The sequence below is a fragment of the Anopheles aquasalis genome, chromosome 2 (assembly GCF_943734665.1).
Source record: "Anopheles aquasalis chromosome 2, idAnoAquaMG_Q_19, whole genome shotgun sequence".
In the NCBI taxonomy this organism is placed as follows: Eukaryota; Metazoa; Arthropoda; class Insecta; order Diptera; family Culicidae; genus Anopheles; species Anopheles aquasalis.
The window spans coordinates 71,835,647-71,846,028 of record NC_064877.1 but is presented as its reverse complement, the minus strand read 5'-3'; the positions used below and the strand labels follow the sequence as shown (position 1 = coordinate 71,846,028).

The window sequence follows — 10,382 nt, the reverse complement described above, 5'->3', positions numbered from 1 at the left end:
CCGGGCGTTGGCCGGAACATATGTTTGTCACCAGGCTACGGCCTACGCGAGGACGCTGTTCGTGGAATAGGCTCACGAACCGCGGACCAGTTGAGTACATTTATCATCTCAATTACTGCAATGCTGTACGCAGCACACCGTGAGTGAGAGGAACCGTGAAGGGGAACACATACATTTCACGCAACTGCTTTGACCGTGGAATTCGCGGAAGCTTCCGGCCACTTTGCTCTCGGGATGCGGGATGAAATTGCATGTGATGAGGTGATTCCGTTCCGTTCCGTTCACCACACCGGTTAGGTAATTTATGCAGATAAATTACAATGATTGGACTTCCGTGACGTTCCGGTGGTGTGGCAGGCCCTGGAGAGCTCTGGCCGGTACACTCGCTGGTGGAAGTGACAGCTTTTGATTCGTAGTAACCATCTCTTGTAAGCTTAATGGAGTTAAGTTGAGGAATAATTTACTTTAAAACCATCATTAGTGAGTGTGGCAGGCGGGACATGTAACTTATGATAAATTGTGGTACAGCGAATGATGCTTATTTCATTTCCATGTCTCGCAAACTCGCATTCAGCCCGAAAGCTCTCGGAGTCAACCTCTGTGAAGTGAAAGCGTAGCGGAAGTTTCCTCTTCCCACGCGCACAGAAAGAAATACTCTTAACCAGAAGTGAAACGATTCTAATTGCCATTTAGTACCGGAAATCATGGCGTATCAATATTCATGACAATGCGTATTATGTTCGCCACTTCCCCTGCCCACGCCCGAAAAACCAACCACACGTGTCATATCGTCTTATCGTCTCGTGTTTGCTCATACGTCTCACTGCCGCTGGCCGTCTAATTTGGTTCCCCAAAGTTTCGGAAAGAATTGGAATATTATCCTTACCAACCAAATGAGTACACGGGCAGGGTATGTCTGTGTGTCTCCTTCCCATCCCCCACGGGGGTTGGTATTCAAACTTATCCAATTTATCATCGAAAAAGTTTCGTTTTCGTCAGCTTTCTGCCTTGGACCAAGCAGTACGGCGAGGAGTAGGAAGAGCATCTTCCCTTTGCTTCTGTGCATGTTTGTGGGTGGCAAAAGTACGCCACGAGAGTGAGGTGGTGAGCCAACGAGATCAACAATTCGTCTTCGGTCCCTTCCCTACCGGAAAGCTCAATGGAGCACACGAGCGATGGGCAACTCCTGGCCTGCCCGCCGGTCGTTATCTCGGCACTCTCTCTCTCTCTCGGTACTTGGTCTTCATTTCCGAGGGCCTGAACTTTCGGAGCCGGAACGCTTTCGGTGTGGTGGGGCGGGCGCCTTGACGCGTGATTTATGCTCCGATCCATTGGCACATAATTTTCACCTGTCTTTATTTATTTCTACATTTGTAAATGCTTATTAGGAAGTTTGGCCAAGGCCCCTCAGGAGCTTGCTGCCCGAGCCAAGATCAGTCGTGGAGCATGCGAAGCATGGTGCGTTCACAGCTAGAGGAAAATTTGGCTTTGCGACGACCTTCGGCCGCATCTCGACGTGGAACTTTCGTACCACTCTGCGGAAGCTCTGGCATGCTGCACGATTTATTTAGCACACCGACCGAGGCTTCCGGTTGTTGGCGTCATACGCTGGCGGCTGACGTGCTGTCGGCACCCGCGCCACAGCTTGTTGAGGAGCGTCTTTGGCCGCATTGCATTGAGGTCATGTGAGGTTCATTCGCTCATTATGCACATCCCTTGCCCTTCAACATATGTGAAAAAGTTTTAATTAATTCGAATTTATCTGTACTTCTGTACGATGGACCGTTGAAAAACGGTCGACGGTTGGTTCACCATCGGTCGTTTCGCTTCGTTTGCGAAAGACGAGAGAGCTGATGGGCTGGAGTCCCGGTGCTGCTCCCGTTGGTAATGCGATTGGGAAATGTGGGAAAAGTCATTCGGTACTGAGTTTTTTTTTCTGTGGAGTGGATTTGTTTTGTAGATTTGTTTTTGTTTACTTCATGTCGGTCCAGATAGCGAACGGTGTGTTAGTCTCTACTAAAGCACAACTCTGGTTGCGGTGTTCACATTTCACTAAAAGGTGTAGCTTTTAGAGGAAAGAGAGGCGAGTCACTGATGCAGTTGATCGAGTAGAGAGTTGTGAAAAAAAGTTTTGTTTTATTCTGTTTTGGGTACTGTACTTTTTTAATTGACTTGTGCGTGGAGCTTCAGGAGAATGTGAAATGTTTGTGAAAATCACATCGAAAGTTAATTCCTTTTTATGGTACTTTGTGAATATCATTGTAAGTATATTGTTGTAACAGTTTCAAAAGCCTTCAACAAAACCCTCGGAGATGCTTTCTCTATTCCTATTTTAATGCAATTCAAGTTAGTAAAAGATGAGTTGGAGGCCACAAAGCGCATTAAAACTATTTAATTGATAATGTATGCAAATCCAAAACCCCCTGCCACCTCGCATCGCTCGTGCACGTCCGTAAACCACGTTAAAGTGTCCTTCAATGCACTGCAGCTGCTGGACCAACCAGCGACGGAGCATGCTAAACCGGTACACAACAATGCTCCCGTATGCGCAGCACGATGGAGGCGCAAAAAGTGGTTCTCTGCGTGGAGTGCCAGCTCTTCCAGGAAAACCTTACGGCCATCGAAATTTTAATCATGTTCTCGCTCGCTGCAAAACTTTCATCACCAATCACCAACCTCTCACTTTCTCTCTCTTTCTCTTTCCTATCCTCTGGTAGTCCTTTGGACTATCCCCGGTACTTGTTGTGACTCTTGAAACTCGACGAACGGCACACCAGGAGGAGGAGGAGGAGGAGGAGGAGGAGGAGGAGGAGGAGGAGGAGGAGGAGGAGGAGTAGAGAAAAAAATGGAAACCAGAATGAAACTCACGCACAGAACTTGCTCCTAGCATGAGTTGCGTTTTCCGAACGATTGAACTTCAACCTGCCTCAACTTTGGCCGGCTGCGTGTCTTGTATTGGCGGTAACTGGCGGCTCATCGCACAAATCCTGCCAGCGGATGGCGTGAAAGTAACATCGGCACGAGCACCGGCGACCGGTAGGCAACCAAAACGAAGCACCATGCAAATTAGATGGACACTTGAGGCAAAGTTAGGCTCCCGGTTGGCCTAATCGACGATATTACCGAAGTTGAAATTTGTGCATTAGAACACACAGACAGAACATGGCAGGACAACGGCAACCAAGAATGTAAAGAAGTGGTGGTGTACAGTGCAGCCGAGGACGAGCATGGTACCGATGCGCATAATCGCCCAGACACCGAAGGGAACGAGGAGAGAGATGAAAAATGATGATTATAGCGAAGGCAGATGGAAGGGAGAGCGGTCGATCGATGGCTGGAAGTGGCAAAACTTTGCACACTCGCAGAGGCGATTGTGAATTTACTCGTGGGAAAACCCGGGGATCATCTACCAACCAACCCACTTTCGGGCGGGCCACGTTGGGTTCCAGTCCAGCCGAGACCCAACCCAACAAGAAACCAGGTCAAACCGACAGGAATTGGTCACAGCCCGTTGGACTGGGTCTGGGCGAAATCTTGTATGCAGAGCACTTTTGACTGTTGGCAAGAAAATTAGTTTAATCATAAACGTGAAAGTTTTATCAAGCTCCACCAAACTGTGCAGCAACCGGACCGGAGCATTGTCCGTTCCATGGTCGCTCCCATTCGGTCGTTTTGTCCCTCGAGTCCGATTGAGGCCAGGACGGCCCTGGCCGGGACGATTCGTCCTCCCCAGGGGGGATCGGTTTGATGCTTTGATGTGTAGCACCGTGCACACCGTGATCCTTTGCTCCTTAGCACCACGTCCCGACGGTTCGATCGATTCCGTCTGAGGTGTTGCTTCGGAGAATGGTTGTCCTTTAGATGTGCGACCCCCCCCCCCCCCCCATGGCCCCTTTGGTTGCTCCCCGGTGACCGGTGGATCATCCACCAGCTGCTTTGGTATCTGAAACGAAACGACCGGCATAGATACGCGCCTCGACCGGGACCTGAACCGGGGCGTAATGTTTGATTTCATGGACCGAGGACCGAGGGCTGGGGGTTCGGGGCCGCGACACAGGACCAGACACTTGTCCTTGGGCGGTACGGACGAAGGACAACTTTATCATAACAATTGAAGCTTCTTTTCTTTGTCCCGTCAACTACTGAGCGAAGAGTAGTCCATCTCTGGCAAGACAGCGAACGGTCCTCGGTGTTCGAAGCCATCGAAGGCGAACTTCTTGGGCGAAGGTACCAAGGGGGCGAATGGGTGGCGTTCACCCATCAACTCGACTCAACTTGGTTTCAGGATTCCCGTCTCTCTCTCTCTCGGTTTTTTTTTGTCCACTGTACGGCTGCAACTGTGACAGTGGTTTGTCCAAGTACCGAGGATCCTCTGAGCAACTGAGGTACAAATGAGCGTGGTATGACAGCTTTGCCGAGTTACGAAGACGCACAGTCGCCGGTCGCTTACTAGTTGCTGCTGTGTGGTTGTAGCGACCGACAATCTAAGAAAGTGGTGCCGTACGAGTGTGCCTGATTGGGATTATTGTGTTTTGTTCGAGATGGCGGGCACTGTGATGGGTTCGGTCCGCCCCTGGCAGTCCGAACCGCTGGGGTACTTGCAATCCATTGTCGAGTTGAAGGCGCCTTCGATGTTGGCGTACTAGAGATGCGTCGTTCCTAGCCGTGTCGTGTCTTGTCGTGGTCCCCCCCCCCCAGCCCCCGGTTAGCTCGTGCCTGGGGAGCTTTATTGGATTCGTATGTTAATTATTTCTGTAAACACACTTTTAGCCACAGCTTGACTTCCACTTTACCGGTGACTCGGTGACGCTGGTGGTGGTGTCGTCCTCGGTGGCAAACGATAAAGTTTTGTCGAACCATTATAATTGCAGGAGGGCGAGCCCCGTGGTCTGTCTCGGTGAAATGGCCAAGAGAAACAATACCCTCGGTGTCGTAGTCGTGATTAGAAGGACAAAGCGATCGTTTAGAAAGTCATTTCGAAACATTAAAGCAACTACTTAGCGATGCTTCTCATTAAAGAAGTGAGGGAGGGTGACGTAGCCAACGGAGGATGAAATTTTGTTACCTATTTTAAACCTTTTCTAATGATGATGATATTCGTTGGAGAACTCTCGGTAATGTGATTTTGTTTGGTAAAATTAATGTTACTTTAGTTTGAGGTATTCACTTAGTCGAAGTAGTTCGTCTTTAACTAAGATAATTCGTTTGAGATTTTCTTATCATTTCTTACAGAATGGTTTGGGAAAATCTGTAGAGAACGACTATTTTAATAAAATATGAAACCCATGAGTATTCCATGTTTAAATATTAACAGCAAGAATAAAATTCTGAGATTTGCTGCGCGATCGGAAATTCAATCTCCCTTAACGTCGTTCCCTATTGATCGAATGGATGGAACGGATTTTACAGTCTCTTGCCAGTGACAAATGGAAAAGAAATTAAGTTTCGCTGCACTTTCGAGCGCTTGGTACGACGAGTGTGAGCGACTTTCTCGCGCAAAACCGACTCTGGTTTCAGCAAATGCAATTGAATTAAGTTACCACGTCGACAGCACCTTCTGACAAATAACTTGGTTTCCGCTTCCATCTCTTGGCTCCGGGAAGACGACATACGTCTCGGTGGTCGAGATTATTGACACACGAACTCATCCAATCTTATAGAAGATGGCACGACAGCGACACCATGAGCTGCCACACCTGAGCTAAGGCACTCGCCGAAGGTGAAGGCAGAGGTTCAATGTTCCACCCAAAAACCCCACCTCAACAAGACAAACGGTAAGGGTGAACCTATTTAAATGGGTATTTGCACTTTGATTTCGCTCGTCTGGATGTTCATCGACACCGAACGGAAGGCTGTTGGCTTGATGGGAGAAGCTGCAATCGAGAACGACAGAAGCAGAAACCGATGATCGTCTCCATTTCCCAAGCAATTTGTACCCACACCGGGGGTAGAGTCTTGGAAAACCAAATGTTTAATGTTGACAGATTGGAGAAGGGAGAAATGACAAATCTTGACCGCAAACCATTTCGTAATTTGTAATGCAGTAGAGCAAATTGTTTTGGTAATGTTTTGCCATGTAATTGATGTTGGTTGAGTTGGTTTCGTAAATAGCATCATTTGGTACATCGCTATACGTGTTTCTAGTGTACTTAGTGTCAGGAGAGTTTTTAACCAGATACCACGGCATTATGGCATAATTTGTGGAGGACATAAAGACATTTAAAAAAATGTTGTTGTGGTAAAAAAGGGATTGGTTTGTTGAAAACCTGCATTTATGTATTAACCAACACATTGTATTAAATGTAAAATATTAAAAATACATGTATGCTTTTATTAATGTTGAATCTGAAATCCGAGCATAAAAGACATAAAAAACAGACGGAATGAGTCAGCTAGTCTATCGAAGAACGTGCATCGTGCACAGCGCCACTCGCGCATCAACGGTACACGTGTTGGCGCAGCACGCTATCAAGGCTAAGATCGTCCACCGAACTAGCGTCGTCGGTGATATTGAGCAATAGTGTTCAGCAGACTCATTCATTTGCCTCTAATTAGCATCGTTCGGAATGCAAAAAATCCTCCCCAGCAATGACACTCCTAGTACAGCTCGCTCGTTACTCCTACGTTTCGCTCTCCAACGCTCATCTCGCGCGCTCTCGTGTGTAAGGCTCATCGACCGCCGCCGCTGCCACCGCTACGACGTAGCTACCAGGCCACGGCTCTCAGGCCAACCGCCAACCAAAGTCCTCTTCACGAAGATTAGGTTACCATAATGCGCGGTCCACTTGAATTTTCCTCATATTTAGTCTACCCTGACGCTGTCTGTCGTTCGCGTCGTGCGTGTTTGTATTTTCTTATAAATAGACAAAATCGAATAGCGACTAAAGACGGAAGCGGTCGAGCGTTCGTTCTCTCGTCTCGTGAGTTTTTCTCTCCTATTAGACGAAGAAGAAAAAAAAGCGAACGATCTAACCGTCGCTAAGTCCTCAAGATAGTAAAATCTGGTTTTTCCGTGCGGGAGCGCACAGTGGAGACGCCCGGTACAAACGCGTGGCCGGAATTAGTTTACGGGTTTCCGCGACTTTTTAGCATCAATCGTGTGTAGAAATGTAGTTGGAAAGCGTTCTCTCTTAACACAAAAAAGAAAACGAGTGTTTATAAGCATTTTTATTCAAAGTCCGCATCAATATGCAAATCTATTAATAGTTAACTTCGTTTAGCTTTAACATGTTACTCAACAAATAAATAAATCAAGAGAAGCATGAAATCAGCTTTAAAACCTGAAACAATGTTAAAATTTAGAAAAGCATTTGTAGAAAATAAAGAAAAGAACTGAAGTGGAGAGAAACAAACGAGCAAACGTGCCAATCATAAGCACTTTAGCAGCATGGGGTGTGGGTAGCATTGGAAACTCATAAACAACCACACGCTGCAATCAGTTACAGCCCACAGGCTGTACCACGATGAGTAATCCAACATTAATAGAATGCCGCCGTGACAGTGTGTCACCATGTCATCGGATGGAATGGAACTAGCCAGAAAGAACAGAAAGTAATGCTTGGCAATAGATTTATGGTCACCGATCGGGCCCACTGTGTGCCGTTGCAGGGGCGTCTCGCCCGCCAGTAGCGTTGGGAGTAAGTTTTCCCCGCGATACCGACAACGCGATCGTCGGTCAAATAATACGACGGTGGATGGCCAAAAATAGCCCAGTCTCAACGATCGCTGCCACTCGAAAAGACACACCGCGTTACGTTGCGTTCCGTTTGCCATTTTGTCGGTATGTTTTGCGTTTTTAAGGGTGGGCAAGAAAAAAAGGGAACCCGCATCGCATTTTCCATCCCCACCATCACCATCAGTGACTAAGGATTCGCAATTTGTTTTCGCCATTTTCCATCCCCGGGATCAGTTCCGTTTCGCAATTCCCTCATTTCAGGGCGAACGGGAACGGGAGCGGGAGTGTTGTTTGTTTCGGTTCGATTGCCTTGCGTTTACCGAGTCACCAAGTACGCAATCCTCGTTGTGGACGCACAATGGCCGCTTGACACAGAAACCATCGCTGGTTAGGTCGAATGGTAAATAGTGAATTAATTGTTATCCTAGAGAAGACAGAGGAGCAAGAAATGTAGGCAGAATCGGCTGTGGTGACGTGGTGAAGGTGGCGCATGGTGATCAGTTGGCAATCGGTGCAAACGTGCAGCATTACGCGCGCGCTCTCTCTCTCTGTAACGCTTTCACTGAACCTTTCTCTCTCTATCTCATTGAATCTCTCCCTATCATACAGTTCGGTTCTTTTCTGTCCGTCCTGCGTAGCTGGGGGTAGGTTTCAAGTGTTCAAGAGATGGGAGGTATACAGTCGGCCAATGCTGGCCGGGAAAACAACGCCGAAAGCATCGACAACTCCTCGGCGCAACTCGTCGGTGAGGCGTCGGTGCACAGCACACCACAGCTCGATCACGGTCCGACCAGGGAGTTGGAGACGGTAACAACGGTGGCGGCGGAGGCAGAGGCGTCAGTGGTGTTACTAGTAGATACGAAACGCCAACACACCAGCACAGCAACTGATGATTGTGAAACAACAACAACCAAAGGATGCGACGACAAAGTAAACGAAACATCCGCCACTGAACTGGCGAAACCAGTACACCAGGAGTGCTTGGCCGAACCTGTAGAAGATGAGCAGGGTGAGGAGAGTGATGACAGTATGTCGGAAAAGTGCCGTGCCCGGAAGATGACAACCGAGCTGGCCGCATTCCGTCAGCAGCTCCAGCAGAAGCGTGGCATCCATCAGTCGAAGTTGGGGCAGGTACGGCAGGAGCTGGAGCAACTGCGAGCGGCACTGGCCGAGGAGAAAAGCCGGAACCGAGCTCTCATCAAGTACATTCAGCAGCAAGCCGACTGCAGCAGTCACTCTGATGCACCGACAACGCCAGCAGCCGTCTTGGGGCCAGCTGGTGTCGATGATAGTTTTAGTTCAATGAACCACCATCTGGCAGCCAAAGAGACGGACCCGAGTAGTGCGCTGGAGGTGAAGAACGAGCAGAGTGACGTCGCCATCGGGTCAACGGTAGACATCGCACAGCCAGAGACACGATCAGTGCACGACGATGTTGATGATGATGTTGCTCGCGGCGATCGTGAGCGATCGGCCGGCGAAGCACAAAGCAATGATCAGCGGCAACCAGCAGCGTCGTGTGAGCTGCGCAGCGACGATCGTTCTGACAATGACACTAGCACCACCACTACCAACGAGACCAACAACAACGAAAGCAACAGCAGCAGCAGCAACAGAATCCAGTCGGATGATGTGAGACGCGCGCTGAAGAGGGAGCTGGCTGAGTCACAGCACGAGCTGCAGCGCGTTACCGGCGAAACGTTGGCGCTGCGACACGATCTGGCTCAGTTACGGACGCAGCTTCACGCGCTACAGGACGACACGCTAGCCGAGAGCAGTCGCCAGAACGGTGTGATCCGGGGGCTGAAGTCGGAACTGGCCGAGTCGCAGTTCCAGCTACAGATCGCCCAGGCCGAGGCTCTCTCGCTGCAGACGGACGTCGGGCAGCTGCGCAACCAGGTGAAAACGCTCAAGGACGTGATCAAGGCCGGCAAGGAGATCATCGCTATTCGGGAGGATCAGGTGGAACAGGTACGAACCTACGAGAGTAACAGGAGCAAAACCGTTGCACTTTACTCGCTTTCTTAGCTTGTGTGTGTCTAGTGTGTGAGTGTTGTGGAGGATCAGCTGTGATCGACATTCGCTCCACCTGTGCCATCCACATGTAGATCGTGGTGGCACATGAACTTGTTCACCGAGCGATTCGTTTCGTGAGTGGACGACGCTGGACGCTGCCAAAAGCGCGCCGCGAAGTAAAGTGAAGGTCGCCAACGCGTCGTCATCGCGTCGTGTTCGCGTTCGCGATGCTGGCCCATGATCTATGGATGCAATGATCTTTAGCGTGATTGCGCGAATACCGCAGACGCTGCCGCGGCCACCGCGGCCGACGTTGACCTTCCCGACCACACCATACATGGCTAGTGAACGATCGGCTTGGAGAGATCGCCGCCAAGATCGTGAACTACCCGGGACCGGATTGTGGTGGTAGTGTGGCGTGCTGGTTAATAACCCACAATCAACCGGTGACAGCGCTGTGGTAATACGGAAATGCTTCTCTCCGGTTTTGTGCCCGGAAATGTTCGAGTGCCAAACAGCTGAAGAGGGAACAATCGATCGGTAGCGGCTCATTCTTCCTGTTTGACCATGTTTAGCGTGGTTGGTCAATGGATGTGGTACATGTTTCTGCTTTAGTTTTGAGTGTCACGTGTTTAAAATTGAAACAACGTTGCTAGTTTTTTACAGTTACAATTACCTGGATCTGTTTTGA

At 49.2% G+C, this 10,382-nt stretch overlaps 1 protein-coding gene across 2 annotated transcripts in view; it reads left to right on the top strand.

The window, feature by feature from the left end:
* Window positions 1-7,717: 7,717 nt before the first annotated feature.
* LOC126569567 (myosin-14) overlaps window positions 7,718-10,382 on the top strand; it is a 10,005-nt gene continuing 7,340 nt past the window's right edge. Inside the window, exons 1-3 of one of the 2 annotated variants that reach the window (XM_050226753.1) lie at window positions 7,732-7,780; window positions 7,937-8,075; window positions 8,285-9,646. In XM_050226753.1, the coding sequence (XP_050082710.1) occupies window positions 8,342-9,646 (1,305 nt within the window). In that variant the 5' untranslated portion in view covers window positions 7,732-7,780; window positions 7,937-8,075; window positions 8,285-8,341. Of the gene's footprint in view, window positions 7,781-7,936; window positions 8,076-8,284; window positions 9,647-10,382 lie in introns of both variants that reach the window. The other variant, XM_050226752.1, reaches the window with a different exon arrangement.